The 19,920-nt window shown below is 43.8% G+C and overlaps 1 protein-coding gene across 2 annotated transcripts in view; it reads left to right on the forward strand.

Annotated features, from left to right (window-relative positions):
- The window catches only part of MERTK (MER proto-oncogene, tyrosine kinase), a 413,075-nt gene that overhangs the window by 265,535 nt on the left and 127,620 nt on the right, over nt 1-19,920 (forward strand). Inside the window, exons 9-12 of one of the 2 annotated variants that reach the window (XM_069235075.1) lie at nt 7,598-7,736; nt 11,013-11,166; nt 13,244-13,332; nt 18,288-18,383. In XM_069235075.1, coding sequence (XP_069091176.1) covers nt 7,598-7,736; nt 11,013-11,166; nt 13,244-13,332; nt 18,288-18,383 — 478 coding nt within the window. The remainder of the gene's footprint in view (nt 1-7,597; nt 7,737-11,012; nt 11,167-13,243; nt 13,333-18,287; nt 18,384-19,920) is intronic. The other variant, XM_069235076.1, reaches the window with a different exon arrangement.

A 19,920-nucleotide genomic window follows, 5' to 3' on the forward strand; every position in this document is an offset into this window, starting at 1 on the left:
TACCCTGTCAAATGTAAGTAAAAACAACTTTTATTGAGCCGTTCATCAGAGTAAGGATAGAATACATTGGGGCACAAACTACTTTCCAACTAGAGTCCTCTGGTCAAGAAATACATTATCTGCCCACTGAATGTCAAAAGACCAAAAGATGGCAACATATCCTAGGGAGTTCAGGTCCTAAAGCCCTGGTAGAGGTTTCTATCAGCCATGACGCCACAGATGAATTTTAAGCTATTTAGGAAATGGTTGAAACTTGAGCTGATGCAATATTCATATGGCTAAGAACCACAGCAACAGCAGCAAGTAATGCCACGTGGGCGGGTTACGGATATTCATCAAACTTTGCCTACTCATTACCTTAGGTTTGACACAACAATCTACTATGTACCACTTTCTTTCGTAATCATCAGTGCAACTTCTGTGGAACATACTGCTTTTGTTGGGTTTAGCTTAGTACCTACAGTGATTGGTAACAACTTTTTAATCACCACTTTACTTGATTACCTGCCTGGCACAATCCACAATACCAAAACGTAGCCACCTATCATGCCCAGGAATCTAGAAAAGCATCCATATACGTGCATATTATTTAACGTGATCGTAGAAATGGAAAAAACACTGGTGCAGCAATAGGTGCATGACAAAGCCATACAAATAGTAATTTGAACCCAGCCTTAGTGAAAGAATCAGTGCTATAGCAATCTCCCATTTTCTTGTCATGTGAATGTTTGATTAAGTCTCAATAAACATTATGATTGATTTTTTATGCATTTCAACGCGTGTAAAATAACACTACAACCTTTGATAAACGTGCAGCCCTACTATTTTTCACAATTCTGTATCGTGAAGTTTAATGTTCAGGGGAACAGATGTTGACTGATTTACACCCCCTCTGCATAAATTTGTACATCACCGCATAAGGGACATTTCTGCCACATAATGAATCTTCTTAGGCCACTATGTAACAGAGCCGGAACAGCAGCTCCTTTGTTTTCTGAAACTGCGTATATGTATGGGTGAAGCATATAAATGCATAAGGATAAAGTATTTCTTTCGAGGACTGTGCTTAATTTTCTTTCACGACTTTTTAATGTTTTCGGTCTGGAAACAGAATTCTAAACCTAGAAAGGAAAATGAGACACTTTAGTATTTTATTTTTATCAACGTATGCGGAATAAATTAAAATGTAAAATACATTTTAATGTCATTGGTGTTCATTCCACTGGGCATTGCTTATCTGTATCTGTGCCGCATGGTCCCCCAGGCCTTACAACACATTGTTCATGTTATAAGTCCTTCATCCCGCTCTGACCAGGTGAAACCACGCCACATTACTGGAAATCACCTTCAAAAAGAACGCTTTATTTCCTGCAAACATCTGTTCTGGTGTGCTGTAAATATTACAGCAGAATATTAATGAGTCACACAGAACTGCTCACGTGGTATGCAGAACAACAAGGCACACCTACTGTAGCCAGCGCCAGACAGGCCTTTTGTTCCACCGGGCAGTTCCCCAGTGGGCTGGCGCCCTTGGGGGCTGGTTTTGAAAGCTGAGGGCTACTCCTCGTGCCCCTGTCACTTTCTCCAGCTCCCTGATGTTAACTGCTGCAGGCATGTGGAGGCTTCAAGAGAGATAGAGGGGGAGGCAGAGAGAAATTGACGGAAGTGGGTAAAGAAAGAGAGAAAAGAAAAAGGGAAAGAGCGACTAGATGGATAGCAAGGGTGATAGCTCCATAAGTTAAAGGGAGCAAGGCTGGTTTCAACATTTTTACCTGGACTGTTTCTGGTTCCCCAGTCAGGCAGTGCTTTAATTTACTTTCATAACTACCAAGGATTTTTTTGTTTTGTTATAGAGTGGCTTATCGTATGAGGGTTCTATGTTGGATTTACAGGATTTGGGGTAATTGCTTTCAAAGAGTTCCTATTTTTGTTTTGCAGTTCTTCGTGGTTTCTTTTGCTGTTTCATGGGGCCTTGGAAAAATCCTAATTATACATATTTGTTTATATATTTTCTCATACTCTGTGCTCACCTTGATGGAAAACAAGTGCCTTTGATCAACAAATCACAGTAGTGGTTAAAAACTCCAGCCTCTTCCTTATGTTGCAGGGAAGGATTTGTCTACTGTGTCAGCTACCGCACCATACTTGAGTAGGGCCTTGGCTTTTATCAGGGCACAATTGCTGTAACAATGTATATGTGGATGCACCCAAAAAAGAAATCCATAAATTCCAGAGACTGCAAAACTGAACAGTGTAGGATAGTGTCCGTTTCTGACATTGCCAACCCCACTTTTAATGCAGTAAATGATGCGGTTTTAACTGAAAGTGCACTGGGTTCCTGCTAACCAGGTTCTCAGTGCCAGAGCTCTTTCCCAAAAATTGTACAAGTGTTCCTCATTTGGAAATACCACTGACCTCCCTGTAAGTTCCTGGTAAATGGTACCTCTGGTACATACTGCATGGGTACCAAAGAGGATCCCAAGGGCTGCAGCATGTATTGTGCCAGCCTCATGGACCCCTTACCTAACACATGCAGACAGTCTTTGCAGGCTACGTGTCTTGGTGCAGCTAAAAGTGAACACAAGACATGGCACACAGCCTGTATGCCATGTCCCCTAACACTGCATGCAATATATATAAGTCACCCCTAAAGTAGACCTTACATCCCCAAGACAGGGTGCATTATATTACATGTGAGGACATGTCTGCAGATATCCCCCTGCTATGTCTTTGTCGATTCTTAGACATAGCGAGTGAACAGGAAAGCCATTTTAAGTACATGTGCTGGACACTGGTCATTAGGAGTTCCCCAGCTACATGATGGGCTGCTGAAACTAGGGATGTTTGATATCAAACATCTCATATTAATAATCCTTCACTGATGCCCATGATGGATTTATTAATACAAGCATCCAGAGGGCACCTACCAACTACCCATGTGGGGACTTACTAGTTTTAGCCAGCCTAGGATGACAGCCTTTGCTCTCGGGTGGTCAGATACAAAGCCTGCTCTGGGTGAGGTGTTGACACACTCCACCCAACACAGGATGACCTGTGAATATGCATTCCAGGGCAGGGGGCTTAAAAGAAGCCTACCACCCTTGGTATGCAGGTCTAGCTTCATTCAAAGGAGAGATGCCGACCTCCCTGCCCCACGGTCCATTTGACACCGGAACAGGCCGGAATGTTAATATTCAGAGAGGTTTGTGCAGCCCTCAGGTCATTCCCACCCCTAAAGTGAACTGCCCGATGTGGACACAACATTTAGAAATCTGCCATCTTGGTGTCTGCAGATTTAGGAACTCTGGGACAGAGTTATGCCCACTTCCCACAGGAAGTGGTCACATAGGGAGTATAGTGACCCCAGGGGTAAATAGCCCATTGGCTACTATCCCACACTTCCCAAAATGCCCCTGAATTCAGTATTTAGGGGAATCCCTGGCACCAGGAAATCAGATTTTTGTTGACCTAAAGAAGAATGACACCCCTGAGACAAACAGCAAGAACTGAACATCCTTAATGGACTCGGTGCCAACCCTGCCAGCGACAACTGCGAGAAAGACAGCTTGTCCTCCAGCCGCTGAAACTTCCAAAAAGCCCAGGAAGACTTCCAGCCTTCATCCCAGCACAATGTACTCCAGTGGAGTAGCAGAGTTGCTCCCCTGCATCCTTACAGACACCCAAGAATCGCTAAAGAGGACTCCGGACTGCCAAAACACCCCTCCAACTGCGACCGTCTCCGGTGAGGCTACCCTGACGATCCACTACACCTCTGCACCCAGATGCCCTGGACAGAGGAGAAGAGGACCACTGGTGTCTCTGCACCCCCCCAGACTTGTAAGTCTTGAGCCCACTTGTAGGATCACCCAGACTGGTCCCCCAGTCACCCCCTGCAGACTGTTTCTGTGGGCCCCCCTTCATGGCGACCGGTAACAGACACCGACAGTCCAAGAACCCTCTGTACCCAGACTCCCTGACCGAGGAGAAGAGGACCACTGCTGCCCCACGTCCCTCAGCATCGCAAGAACTGAGCCCACTCATTGACTCAAACAAATTGGACACCTAGTCCTAACCTGAAGCCTCCTTTCAACTGGTCCAATCCCCTTTGACTAACACTGGGCACTCAACGCCGTACTGCACCTCTGCTCCCGGCCACCCAGTGCCGCAAGATGTTACCCATTGGTGTGGTCCTAACCCTTGGCAGGACTTATTTCAAGTCCAGGAGACTGATCCTGTAAGTCACTGTACTATACCTGAATGCAGTACTTGTTTTCACCCCATAGGATAACATTACAGCTTCCAAAAATTGCACTGTTGACTTTTCAAAACTGTAAAGAGTTTTCTTGTAAAAAGTACTTACCTGATCATATTGATTCTGGTGCCTAAACACATATAAGGATACTGGTTATTTTTGTAAATTGGTGTGGATCTCCTTTTTGAGTCATGTGTTTCGTTTACTGACTGTGTATAGGCAGATGTATAACACTCCTATCTGATAAGCCAAAGGTTGCTTGACCACACTACTCCCTAAACAGAGCACCTTGGGATTGCTAGAGCATGCCCCTGTCCACTGGTAAGGAAACCCCTGGACTATTTGCACAAAATATCTCATTTTGAGATACCATATAAAGGGAAAGCTTTCTACAAGCAGCCAAGTCAGATCATATCACTCTGGCACTTGAGGATCTGCACTGGGCCCCAGTGCACAGAAACTAAAATTCAAATTTCTCTCTGCACTGTCTAAGACCAGACAGTCCATGGCCCAAAAAACCTTCCATCACTGTTGAGCACCCAGATGAAACTTGAATTATACAAAGGAAAACCTACTTATGAACATGCTAGATTCCGTCCCAAAGACAGGAAGGTCTAAGTGTCAGTGCTAGGGATCTGATGTACTAATGCCCTTCAAAAACTAGGATGTGCAATCTTCCCAGGGACTGAGAAAGGAGTGTAGATTGCTGTGTTACTTACGTCCGAATATTTCACATCACAAATTGCTTATTTGTATGGAGTTGTAAAAAAACCTGCCTAATGAATATTAATTATGCATATCATTATGTGTGATCCCCCGTGATTGGCTGCGAATTCAGAGATGGAGGCTTCCATTAAACAGCAGACATCCCTCCCTGAAATTACATTCCCAAAGTGGAACCCTTTTTTCAAAAGTAACTGATGTCCATAAGAGGAACAGGTACTGTTGTTTTTTTTTCATAAATAATAATCAATCAATTGATCTTTATTTCGGCCAATTTGGCCATAAAAGATGTACACAAAAAACACACGTATGAACATATAAAACCATCAAGGAAAAGTAAACAGGAAACACATCAGATAAAAGACCATACAATTAAAATAAAAACTTAAAGTTAGATAGGAGCCTGCAACTTTAAAATACGGGTACGAATATGCCAGACATTGGTAAGGAATTTGGCTAGTGCAAACACAATTGGACCTGAAACATCAGTTTTTAAAATTCTGTACACCGGGAGGTACTCCCTAAAACCAAGGTTTCTAATAAGTGGTAGGAGCCAATATTTCCTGGCGGCCTTGTAAGTTGGACAAAACAAGACCACATGCAGATCGCTTTCCTCTGCTCCCACACATGTCGGACATAGCTTGGTAGATGGCAGTGTTGACCAGGAGCAGATGTAAGATCGCAGAGGCAATGTGCCATATCTCCATTGGAGAAATAGCTTCCTGGCCAGCACAGGAGACATAGCATCCAGAACCCTCTCCAGGCGGTATGAGTCCTTGCTTTGCGCGAATACAGATGTTAATGACCCCTCATTCTTGCAGTCTAGGGCCATAGCTAATTTCTGCTCGTGGTAAGCACTGACCAAAGCTCTTCGTGGGATCCTTAGTGAGGCGTTAGCTGGATCCGACCACAGGTCAGGGAGGCCCAATCCCATACAGGACTTTTTTATATATTTTATCCACGGGATCTGTAAAGCTTTAGGGTGGGTTAAAAACTCCCTCAGTTCCGCCCTATAAGAAGAGAGTTCTTCGGTGCTCCATAGCCTTCGCCAGAAGACTATGGGTCTGAGACCTAATTCATCTGCTATTGGTCTCAGACCCAGATCCATCCTCAGGGGGAGGAGCGGAGTACTGGACGGGAGTGCTACTATCTGTCTAATAAAGTTGTTCTCAGTTATAGACAAACTGCAGGAAACTGTGTGACCCCACAGTTCCGCCCCGTACATCAGAGCTCCTCTAGCCTGTGCCTTGTATATCTGGATAAGCGGCCCCAGCGGTCGATATGTGGAGCTTCTCATCAACCGAGCAATGCCGCCAGTGGTCTGCACTAATTTAAGATTAACCCTAGTCTGGTGAGTTCCCCAAGACATGGTTTCATTCAACGTTACACCTAGATATTCAAAGGTGGGGACTCTCTCTAAACGTAAAGCTCCCAGTAAGGGGTTCGGGCGTGATCTTGGGGTTGGGTTCATAACCATAAACTTGGTTTTATTAGCATTTATTTCCAACCCCCTATCTGTGCAAAAAGCCACAAGAGAATCAAGGATCCTCTGTATCCCCATGGGAGTTTTGGACAGCAGCAGGGTGTCATCTGCAAACATGATTGCAGGCACCCTGCTGCCATTCAATTTTGGGGCATCAGTGTATTCAGTTCCATTGAGGTGGGCGATTACCCCGTTGACGAAGAGGCAGAACAGGGTCGGTGCCAATACACAGCCCTGTCTAACCCCCCTGTCAACGGGGAATCTGTCCGTTAATTCCCCGTGTTTCCCGCACCTGACCCTTTTGGGAACACATCAGGTGGAGGAGGTAACCTCTCCCCCTCCCCTTCGAAGCCACCCACCACTATTAACAAAGGAGAAGTTATTCTACTACTGACATTTAGTGCTATTTTCTTAGCGCAAAAATGCCCCTCACGTCCAAAATGGACGTGAGGATACATTTTGCACCAAGAAGTTCTGTTACATGAATTACTAGTTTCAGCTGCTCACTAAATGTGCTTTTGAGGTGGGATTTTCCTCCAACTTTGTAACACTATTTACCACTATTTTCCTAGCATAAAATGCACCCTCATGTCCAAAATGGATGCAAGTGTGCATTTTATGCTAAGAAACCATGCTAACTGCAGCAGAACAGGAATAGTGATTGGCTGCTGACCTCGCTAAATGTGATGTTGCAGTAGGATTTCCCCCTCCCCAAATTACTCCTAATTACGCAAGGAAAAGTAATTGTATAATTCTCAGTAATTCTGCACCAACGAGTAATACAGAATTACCCAAATTACTCCAATAACCGTGTTTGAAATTCTGCCCAGGCCTATATATTACAAGTTCATTAGAGCCTATGTTACTTGGCGAGAGTACAGGCAAGATGTTTGTCACATTTGGATAAAGTATACCATCTGGCAAACTCTAAGCAAGGCCCTAAGCGATGTCAGAGCAACTGACCCTACACTACAGCTGTACACCTATAACATGTATGAGTAACCTACCAGTCTCGTAACACAGCAGCACTGTCATCTATCAGGTAGACACTTCAGTCTCTGTCTCAATCGAATGAGAATATAATCTCACCTCTGGATCCAAGTACAACTAAGTTTTGTGTTTTTGCTCATTTCCTGCAGAAATGGTTTGTGAATGCCAGCACCTTGGCTGTTCCCATCAAGGAGTTCAACACTACGTGCACCGTCCAAGTGGCAGCATCCACAAAGATAGGAGAGGGGCCATACAGCGAAGGAGTCCGGATCCTTATTCCAGCCAACGGTAACAATGGCCTGTCATTCCTTCTCTCTCTTCGTTTAGGAAAATACCCCATGCTCTTATGAGAACGTACAAATCACTTCACCTTAAGAATGTGTCTACCATTTGTGGGTTGAAGCATTTACTTCTGAAAAGTATGGTACTTTGCATCCACTTGTGGTATTGTCAAAGTTTAAATGACGAATGAACGCGATTGTTTCAACCACTATCCGCCAGATGTAGCAAAATCCGATTTTGCAACTTGCAAATTGCGAGTCTGAGCGACTTGCAATTTGCAAGTCACAAAATCGGATGCAGAATGGTGTCTCAGACACCTTCTGCGACTCGCTATGGGGTCGCAAAGACCCACCTCATCAATATTCATGAGGTGGGTCGCATTTTGCGACCCCATAGCGAGTCCCTGCACTCACAGGGATGGTGGCCTGCTGTAGTCAGCAGACCTCCATGTCTGTGACTGCTTTTTAAATAAAGCAGTTTTTTTTTTTTCATTTTGCAGCCCGTTTTCCTTAAAGGAAAACGAGTTGCAAAATGAAAAAAATACCGAAACCATTTGATTTCGTTTTTTTCAGAGTAGGCAGTGGTCCATAGGACCACTGCCTGCTCTGAAACATTTTTTTTGTTGACATTCACAAAGGGGAAGGGGTCCAATGCGGACCCCTTCCCTTTTGCGAATGAGTTACCACCAGTGTGACACTGGCGGTAACTGCGAGTTGCTTTGCGACCGCATTCGCGATCACAAAGCAACTCTGAATTGCGATGCGAGTCACAAATAGGAAGGGAAAACCCCTTCCTATTTGCGAGTCGCATTCCCAAATTGCGAATGAGCATCGCAAAAGGCTTTTTGCATGGCGCAAACTGCGATTTTCGCAGTTTGCACCATGCAAAAAGCTTTCTACATCTGGCCCTAGGTGCTGTGGGGCACTGACATTTTTTGTTACAGTAGTGTAAGACTCTCTGGAACAGAGGAACCTAACTATGCTGACACACATCTCCGACTTTGGTAAAGGAGCAGAAGTGACACAATCTGGCTGATGTAATTCCATCCCTCTGAAAAGAATACGCTTTTTGTTCATTTCTTAAAAAAGAAATTGTCTGGGTGCTCTGTCTGCAGTTATTCAGCTCTCACTCTGCATATACGTGTTTGTCACTGAAACCCATGAGACAACAGGAAGGCCTGTGGACTGCATGGCCAGGTTTGGGTTTGAAGTATTTGGGGCAATCTCCAGTAGCTATCGTACATCAACTTTACAGTGGTGCAAAAACAGAGCAAATCCATTTGCACCTTTTATGCGTATGTTTGAACTTGTCTCTCAGGCTTTCTGCCACTGCCAGATGGGCTGGCTTGATAGGGCCTGTGTGTGTTTGCTGTTTTCTTTTTTCTTGTTTTTGGACAGGTGAGTAATGACAGGGCCAAAAACACTGGCCCACCCACTGGTCATTGTAAGCCAGCCCATCTGGCAGTGCCAGTTCAACACTGTGTGTACGGCATGTGTGATACACAGTGGGGCAAAAACTATTTTTTTCTTGTTGTCATAATACGAAATAGAGCTCAGTGATCTGATCCCCACTGTCGTCCCGTCTTTCACATTTGAAAAGTGGAGAAAAAGTATTGTCTCAATCTAATATTTTGTAAACTCATCCTAAAAAGCTCAAATTAGTTTGAGCCGTGTTTCCCCTAGTACAGAGACCATTTGCTTAATTTCCAATTACTCAAGAAGCAAACATGGTGAAAATGGATTTTCCCTCTTTTCTTCACTAGTTCAAAGTTTCTATAATATAGCCCTAGATCGCTGGTAATAGGAAGATGCTCAAATGCCGCAGTTTCAGGTACATTTTATCAGGGTTTTTTTTAACTGCGCCATTAAATAAAATCCTTGACTAACAAGGAGAAATGATGATTTTAGAGACAGTGGGTAAGTTCTGTATTAAAAATAGACTTTTATCTTTTTTTCTTTAACATTTATGAACCGTTAGCGTTAATCATGTAGGGGTAAATTGTATTATGCTTTGGCACAGTTGTTATTGAAACATGCATCATTTGCCACTATATTTCCTTTTGGCTTGGTTCTGAGATTTTCGAATGTGCATTCTAGGCCAATGGAATGTATGACGTAGAGTGATAAAGCACTGACGTTTAAATATCGACCTTGCAACTCTATTGGCTGCAAGATTTTGCACAATGTCACGTGGAAGGATAGTACATCTACACTCCCATATGTATGCTTACCTTGACTATATTTTCCACATAAAATTCTTACACTAGATAATGCTGCAGACTGACTTTTTTGTATTTGATATTTTGACATACATCTATATGTCACCACCTAACTGTCATGATCTTATTATGGCCTTTTTGTCAACCTGCCTTGACCTGAATCTGACATATTTACTATTCTGCGGATGGTCTGAAGAATTTGGGCACAAACTCATGTTGGGATGATGTGATTTGGGGAGGGGCTTTGGGAGAGGGGTGGCTGGCTGCTGGCTGACAAGATAATGGCTGACGAGGCGACGCATCGCCCAGTTGGGCATCAGGTGATTCTACAAAGGACAGAATAAAAATCTAGACTTAAAATAATGTATTGCAAACTGTAAAACAAAAGGTAGACCGTATACAATAATCATAGTAAATAGCTTGCACCGTTTTTTAACACTTGAGACTTCAGGATCAGTAAAGTAATGTGCATGCTGTACAAATGCCAAATATAAAACAATATACACTACCCAGACTAAATGCTGTGGATCTGAGCAGTGTTTCAGGGGGTTGCAGGTGGTGGGCACCGGAAGTCGCTTTTGGGGACCAGGACTTATTTTCATCATCAGAGTTTGAGAGAGAAAGTGAGAAATCAAGCATGAGTAAAAAAAAGTGCAGGGACACAAAGTTTTTCTTACGACCACCTACCGAATGGCAGGGTTGATAAACACCAAGGCTTCTATTTTTGATTCCAGCTCATGCCTCTTTCTTCCAGCACCCTACATCTCCTGACTCTTTGCCTCACTCTTGTGGGTTCTTTTTCTCATCCGTGCTGTCTTCCTCGGCCACTGTTCCCTTTTTCGTTCCTCTGGATCCCTTTTCTGCTTTTCTTTCACTTGGTCTGCCTGATGATGAAAATATGTCTGGTCCACAACGAGTACTAGTGTCATGCCGGCAACAAATGTCACAAAGTAGGCTCTGTACACACACATTGACAAAACCCAATACATTTTACTCTTCGCAGGTCTTGAATGTTGATTGTAACGATTAGTCTCATTGAACTGAATTGTCTCCTGTTCCACCAGGTTTAATAGCTTTTGAATCTTCTTCCACCCCAGCATCGGCTCACACAGACTCCCTCTCCATCATCTTCGGGCTTGTCTGTGGCGTGCTTCTAGTTTCGGCAATTGTATATGTGGCTCTGTTTGTCAGAAGGAGATACACTGAAACCAAATTTGGGTAAGTCCTAGTCACATGGGGCATTGCCTGTCTGACAGTTTTATTGTTTGAGTTGTGTGGAGAATTCAGTGTGCTCTGTTGTTTAGGTCTGCACTGTTCCTGTGAGGAACTAAAAGGCAAAGCTTTTTTAGTCACTGTCAATGACATAATTGCTGCATATTTCATTATTAAATAAAGCTTCAAGAACATGTTTCCTGGTACTAAGGCTATTTCAACACTACGATTTCATTTTATTAAGTGAGAGCTTTTGCATTATCTTAGGTGTCACAGTACTAGAGGGCACATCTGGTTTTACTCACGACTGGGAAGATAACGTTTTGCACTTAATTGGTGGGCTAATACATCTCCCTTTAACGCTCACTATCTCTCTTCTTACCATTTCTGTTGTCTGTCTCCTTTTCCCAATATTTTTTTTAAGCTGCCTCTGCACCCTCACCTCTTACTTTGTGCTGTCTCTGTATCCCCTCACCCATGTGTGTCTGTCTCTCCTGCCTCTTCATGTCTCTACTCCCCGCAAGCAATTCCTCTCTCTCATCCCTACTTCCCTATCCGACCTCATCTCTTTCTGCAGGACCTCGTGTTGCCACCAGATAGTCACAGCCTGCTGCCGGAGGTGATTCTGACATCTGCAACAGGTTTTGGCCAATCAGATTACAGGCTGAATGCAGCACAAGTCATGGTGTTGAGGCAGGTGGAGATGGCCACAGACACTGGCATAGGACCAGGGCCATAGCTTGGCCAGTAAGATTAGGGGGTTGCGAGCTTCAGGTTTTCCAACAACCATGCTGACATAGCTTGTTAGTATACATCATTAGAGAAGCAGTGTAGAAGGGGAGTTTAGGGGGCGGTGGAAAGGGAGTATACCTCAGATTGTAAGAGGTACGGAAAACATAATGTTTTGTAAATAACCAACATTTTTTGAGACCTTCAAAACATTAGGACATTCACAACAGAGGCGAGAGAGTGTGTGTGATCTTATGTCAAAATGCCAGATGAAATCAGACAGACTAACCACACCAGACTGAAAACACCGGCACCCAACTAGTTACTACAGAATAGACTCACTAGAGGGGGTGGAACACCCCAAACACCGCCCTGAAGCTACTCCCCTGCAGAGGGCCCTCGGTCACAAAATGAAAAATAAATATGAGTATGTACAAGAATGATGCTCCTAGCTAAATGTAAAAAACTTGCTGAGGCTGGGCCACGGGCATAGACATAGAAAGCGAAAAGGTATTTCAAGAAAGTGAGTTATCCAAATACTTGCTTTTAACCTGTAAGTGAAATGAAATGAATTATAGGTGTTGGGAATGATGGCAGGGCGAGTTTGGTGTGCCACACTGCTTTAAATGGAAATACAGAAGTACTGGTACTCACCAAATAGAGTACCTGTTTGCTCCTGAGGAGTACCGGTACTCTCCAACTAAATATATGGCAGCAGTGCAGAGAAGTGCAGGTATTCTCCCTTACACATTAAAGAAGTGCAGGTACTCGGCACTGGCCCACTTAAATAACTAATTTGCTGAAATTCAAATGTGTTACCTCCAGAGTGCACCAGCTGTCAGCCCTGAGTGTTCAACTCATTGTGCCACATTCCCAGTTTATGAAACATTCAAGTACAGCCATTATTATTAACATGATATAAATAACTTCAACTTCCATTAGTCGTTTGTGAGTCAGACATCAAGGCTATTGTTTCCTTAGGGGTCCTTCGAGGGACAATCCCGTTATCAACATAGAGCAGCATTATGACTAAGCATAAAACCGCTGTGTTTTGCACAGCGTGTCCAGCTTCCTTTTCATACTCTGGAGCCTGAATCACATCTGGCCATCTGCTCTGGACAGAACAAGCTGCCAAAACAGGCAATATTTATATAATTTTAGAAACAAGTGGCACGTGTGTGAGGGAAAAGGAATGCATCACCAAGAATGTCACGCTGCATCCACCATGGTGTTTCCGCCTCTAGGTGACTCAATCTATGCTTCTTTATGTAATGGGTTGTGACTAATCTGGACAAGGTCTGTGGGATCACAAGCCAGGTGGATCAGGTAATTTTTTTGTCTTTGCTTTCTGTAGGTACGCTTTTAGCAGTGCGAATGAGTCGGACATGGTGGTGAATTTTACAGCAAAGCAGTCCTACGGCCGGAAAGCCATCGAAGTTACATGTAAGTTGTCCTAAATCTTGCTTGGATTAGTCCTTGAAAAATGGGGCAAGAGGAAGATCAGGGGGAAACCTGTGAGAGGAAAAGTATGCTGAGGCCCTTGTATCATGAATGTCAGGCAACTTCCGCAATGACTCACTAAGTAATTCAAAAACTGCGAAACACACATTCCCTTTAAAAAAATAAAAAGTGAGTAATGGCATGAACTGTTTTTATGAACAAATAAAAAATGTAAACGAGCAACCCTGAAGCCTTCTTTCTCACTATGCCAGTATAGTTGGACAGATGGGTTCGATCAGCCTGAGGTAGAAAGACAGTAACAAATAGTGTGGCAGAAGCCAGGATGGAAAATAAAGTGTATTGTCTGGCCTCATAAGCAGACTAACCTTTCACCTTCTCGTGGGAAGCTCGGGTCCCTTCACTCTCAGCTTACTTCTTCGTAGCAGCAAAGTTCTTTCTTCTATTTTACAAAAACCCAACACAATCTCTTCCTCCCGCTAGCAGAGTTACTCATCATCTTGCAGTCTCCTGGGTATTCCTTGCTCGTTTGCCCTCTCTCTTCTTTATTTTAACCTCGAGAAATCTCAGATTCGTTGACATGAAGGAAGTGACCATGCAGCCACGCCAATGTTTTCTGCCCCTTGTTGGTCTCTGGCGTTGGATCCAGGACTAGAGGACCTGAAAATGCAGCCCTAAGGTTGTTATGCACAACAAGTTTAAACCACTAAAATGATTTCCAATGTGGTGGACCTTAGGCAGTAGGACATGTGAGCTGTAGAAATGAAAAGAAGACCGTGCTAGGCACAGAAAGAGCTGGGAAAGAGAAGGACTGATATGCCAGAACTGATGGCTCGAACCCATAAAAGTCAAACGTATGACCAGCATCTAATGCCCGTGTAGCATTGCCATAGGTAAATAGTGTGCCTGTACCATTAGCCACGAGACAGAGAAAAAGAACTAATCTTTGTCCCTCAGTCACAGTCACCCATTTCCTGCTCTTTTTTTTGTCCGAACCTTAGATAAAGATGGAGTAGATTTCCATGCAGCAACAGCCTGGAGTTTTAATGATAGAAGAAGGACTCAAAAACTTTACATTGTCACGCCTCCTTTTCATTTTACTTCAAGAGCACTACAAATCCAGTCCACATGTTTGAAGCACTGTAAAAAGCATAAGCAGTAATGCAATGTACCACAATAAATATAGTTCTAGAAACCGAAACTTAAATCAGGAGGTAAACAACATGTAATATTCCGAACCCAATACTAGATGTCAGGATAGCACAAAGCATGTGAATCTACAAGTGGCAGTTGGCTACAAGTAAGTAATATTTTCCTTCTCTATAATGGGATCTTCCTTAATAATGTAATACTCTGAACATCCATGCCTAACTATGAGATCATGGAACATGATGCCACCATAATGTGACCTGGTTGCCAGGGGGTTATGTGAGGGAGATTTTGACTGCCACCTGCACTCCAACTTTCCCGCTGTCTCCACTGACTGTCGATGGTGGCGGTAGCTGGCCTGCCCACTTGCTTAGATAGGAGAAAGGAGCAAGATGTCAAGACCTGATCGGTTGAAGATACTCCTCGGGATCAGTGTGATGTACAAAAAGGGTCCATATCTCAATAGCCACAATTCTGCTTACCATAAAGGCACAGAATGTTGGGGCAATAAAGCGAGGGAAAGGGTGTTGGATGGGAACAGCAAGGAAAGAGACCTGAAACAGAATCATGATAGTTATTCTCACTTTTCTAGACTCGGAGCCAATATGTTAGGTTGGGCCATTCATAGAGCAATTACCTATTGCATGTCAGGCATTCCCTTATGTGTGATTGGCAAAGAGATTTATGACGTGAGTGTCTCAAATCTCTCCCCACTGGAAAGCGTTACCGTGAGTGCACTAGCTGGAAATCAAAGGTTTTCTGAAACACCAGGGCATTCACTCAAGCAACATAAATACTCTTACATCCAAACAGGAACTTCACAGATACCGCAAACACAGCTTTGTCTTTGCCAAATAAAGTTCCATCTCAAGTTCTTCAGGATTAACAGACTTGAATATCCTTGATTCCCTTCACCACAAGGACTCTTGATTGTTTACCTCCTCATAGGTAGCTTAACTAATAACCAGGGTGCAGACAGCAAAACGGTTAATCAATATTGAGTTCTATAACAGGAGAAAAGTTTGTAGCTCGAGCAAGTATAATATGATTACTTCTCATATGCCCCGCAAAGTGGTGCCATTCACAGACTTAACAAGTATCCCCGCGGAGAGCTATGCCAAGCCTGGCAAAATACAGGGCTCCAAAGGCTCCAAGGACGTTTTATGAGAAATGCACACATAGTCATCATCATTATCATCAACTAATAACCAGGGTGCAGACAGCAAAACGGTTAATCAATATTGAGTTCTATAACAGGAGAAAAGTTTGTAGCTCGAGCAAGTATAATATGATTACTTCTCATATGCCCCGCAAAGTGGTGCCATTCACAGACTTAACAAGTATCCCCGCGGAGAGCTATGCCAAGCCTGGCAAAATACAGGGCTCCAAAGGCTCCAAGGACGTTTTATGAGAAATGCACACATAGTCATCATCATCATCATCATAGCTTTATTTTGGTAAAACACAGATACCATAAAAGCACCTCACAAAAAATTTCAATTTTACAAAAATATACTATAGATAAAAAGTCCTTATGTAAAAGTCCTTGAAAGTAAAACATTTTCCCTTTAAGAACAAACCATATAAAATCATGATAAAATAAATATTACATTTTCCATAATAAGTATCATGATACAAATATATTCCTAATTTAAAAACTAGAGATGGGTTAAATGAGAATAGAAGACATTCCCAATATAAACTCCTGTTAATGGGACGATTTTAACATTTTTATTCTAACACACCAAATTTCATCTAAATAGCTTGCTAAGGCAAATGCCACTGTTCCCTCAGTATTAGACCTAAAAATTCTGAGGGCAGTAAAACAGTTCTGAAAACCCATAATTCTACAAAGAGGGACAATCCACTTTTTTCATTGTCTATCGTAAGCAGGACAATGGAACAGTACATGAGCACTACATTCAGGAAGGGAGCAGCCCATCGGACAAAGATTGGCATAAGAATCATCTTTAGACCAATTACAGGTAAAAGAACGTAGCAGAAGGGAGCCTAGCCTGAATCTGATGTAAAGGGCGCGGGCTCGAGGGAATGTTATCAAATCCATATATGATTCAAACTCATAGTGACATTTGACTGATGTAAACTTGTCCGTCAAAGTACCTAGAGGGACCTCTGTTTAATTCCCCACTTTTAGCCACCGCCAATATCCATCCTTTACAACTTGTGCCGCATTTTTGGGTAAATTATTAGGAGCCATCCAAAAATGGGCCAGCCCCAGTTTAGACAGACTAGCCCTAACATACTTGCACCAGGGAATTTTTTCCGCGTTGTTTTCACTTGTCAAGACTTTCAACCATATTCTATCCGGGCTAAGTACGTCCAAGGACCATAGTCTGATCCAATATAGTATTGGTCTCAGTGCTGCTATATGAGCAATAGAATCGAGGTTCACGTCCATGAGTACAGGCAACGTAGGAGAACTAGTGGGTATTCTAAGGATAGACTTTATAAAGAAGTTTTCACATAGTCAAACAAACCTGGGTTGCTTCGAGGTAGTCGACAGTGCTTTCCTAATGGGATTCCATTGCTCTGTGTAGCCAAAAGCAAGACAGCTGCCGTCCCAACGGATCAAGAAGGCGGCGAGTGTAGGGGCCGGGAAACAGAAAGCCTCAATGGGAGCTGTACAGGACGTGCTCCGTCACCATTAGAATTGTCAATTACTCACATCTACCGGCGTGCAAGGGCTCTTCCTTATGCCCGAGCCCTGCCAGGACAGCTGCGTGCGAGAAACACCGCCAGGGTCCATGGGACATATAGTGCCCTCTACACTGTATTTAAAAGAAAGACAGTTAATGTACAGGTAGATCAGAGCAATACAATTGTAAATAAAGGAACACTAGCTCATATGTGCAGTGGCCAACTCCCCAACATCCTTGCTGAGGACAGGGGGCCATATGTACGAACACTTTTTCCCATAGACACAGAATGGGTAAAAACCTTTGCTACATCTGGCCCAGGGTTCCCTTCAACAGGGAGTTCTTATTTTCAATCTTCTAGTGCAATGTGTGTTATGGTGCTAGGTTCTTGGACCTGGCAGCTTCAGGAGAGCTGTTGCACTCTAAGTCTGTGTTCACATCCTGACACAAGAACTGCATATATGTAACAGTAGACTCCCTTTTTCCCTTGGGTGACCAAAACAGGAACAAATGGGAGGATTAGAATTCCCACAGGACCTGGGCTTTGAGCGAGGATTGAGGAACAGTGGTGGACTTGGCATTACCCAGCTCACTAGTTCAGTTCCAAGTATTCTCTAATGGAGAATCTCTTAAATCGAGTACCACGCAGAGCTATGTCGAAATTGACAATTAGCAAAATAGAGTAAGTGGTGTCTATTTATTCCCTGAGCATGCATGAGTCTTTTTGATCTGCTGTTAATCCTGTTTATGCTAATTTTTCACCAGATCTCAAATACATATGTACACTGGTCTTACATCACCCTGAAATGTACAGAAATATTGAGTGAGGAACGTGCATTTTTTGTTTAGATTTGACAGGTGCTGATGTGTCTTAATGCGTGCTTTTAGACTCTTTGTAAGATGATACACTCCATCTATTCTTACTGCTAAAAAGATGATGCACTGTGAATGAATGACAACAGTCACTCGAAACAGCAAGGAAGGAGATTTCTGTAAAGACCTGTTATAGGATTAATACTTTACTAGCATTGTTTAGTGGCCTGCCTTCATCAAGAATTCCCTGAAATTCTTAAATAATGTGGCCTCTCTGTGTCCATTGTCCTACAGATATTAATAAATGCATATTGTTTACAGTGAGTAACTTGGGAATAAGTGAAGAACTTCAAGAAAAGCTCCAAGATGTAATGATTGACAGAGATGCCCTTACTCTTGGCAAGGTACTGGGTGAAGGTAAGACATCTGATATGACATCTGATAGGCTTTACATATGCTTTGCCATTCATAAGCATTGTCCATCACGTAGAAGCAGGTGGACCCTATCCAGGGCTTTAAATGGAAATATAAAAGTTTATGTACTCAATAGTAAGAGTACCTGCTAGCTCCTACAAAGTGCCAATACTCTCCCATTAAATGTATTGCAGCAGTGCTGAGAAGTGTAGGTACTCTCCTTTTGAAATTAAAAACGTGCAGGTGCTCAACACTGCACAGAACCTGCCCATTTAAAGCACTGACCCTATCTGCTGATTAGTGCCTAAATGTGTGATATGAATATTGAACTGTGCAAATTCCCTTTGTGTAAGAACTTTAGGGTACAGACTGTTTGCCTTTTCCAACTGTACAACAGTCATTGAAGGTGTAAGAATGCCTTAGGATGTGTTGTCATCTCATATTTGACTGGTAAAGGCTATGGATTACCTGTACATTTGTTTACCCTCCCTGTGTGCCTAAAATGACTTGATGTCTGATTGTCATTAATAAATTTGCCTATCTATATAAATGATCAGAGGTGAATAGGGGTGTGATAAAGTGTCTGCAACATTTCTGCCTGGGTGGGGTTGTCTGTCAGCTACCCTGGTATACGTCTCTTAGTCTACAAGAAACCAGTTCTTGTATTATTAGTTGTTTTTCTGTAGGGGCTAAGTGTGGAAAAGGACCGCACCCTCCTCATCCCACAAGCCATTTGGGGATGTCTTCATTAGGCCACTCCAGTGTGCTTTCAGTTGTTCTCATTTGGCCCATTATGCAATCCCTATCGCTAGACCAGGGGGCTGAGTCCACTTAGATATCCCCTTATACATAGCAGAACCCAGATGGTGTGACTATTGCAAGTACAGAATATCTACTGGTTTCCAACTTGAGCTGGCTGGGTTGATAACTTAACCTTTGGTCGCAACCCTTGGTCGCTCCTCGCCCCGCCACCCTGCGCTGCCTCCACTTGGCCGTTCCCTTTTTGCTGAAAATCCCTGCCGCTGCATCCCCGCGGCCCCTCCCGCCTCCCCCCTCCTCCTCAACGTCCTTTTTCCTTTTCTCCTAGCTGTTTCCCTTCCCGCTGCGTCCCCCCGGGCACCTCCCCCCTTCCCCCACATACTCACCGTCCTTTTTCCTTTTCTCCTCACTGTTTCCCTTGCCGCTGCGACCCACGGTCCCTCCGGCCTCCCCCCACCTCCTCACCGTCCTTTTTCCTTTTCTCCTTGCTGTTTCCCTTGCAGCTGCGTCCCCGCGTCCCCTCCCGCCTGCCCCCACCTCCTCACCGTCCTTATTCCTTTTCTCCTCGCTGTTTCCCTTGCCGCTGCGTCCCCGCGGCCCCTCCCCCCCACTGTCCTTTTTCCTTTTCTCCTCGCTGTTTCCCTTGCCTCTGCATCCCCGCGGCCCCTACCGCCTTCCCCGCCTCCTCACCGTCCTTTTTCCTTTTCTCCTCGCTGTTTTCCTTGCCGCTGCGTCCCCGCGGCCCCTCCCGCCTCCCCCACCTCCTCACCGTCCTTTTTCC

Source organism: Pleurodeles waltl, chromosome 5 (assembly GCF_031143425.1).
Source record: "Pleurodeles waltl isolate 20211129_DDA chromosome 5, aPleWal1.hap1.20221129, whole genome shotgun sequence".
Lineage (NCBI taxonomy): Eukaryota > Metazoa > Chordata > Amphibia > Caudata > Salamandridae > Pleurodeles > Pleurodeles waltl.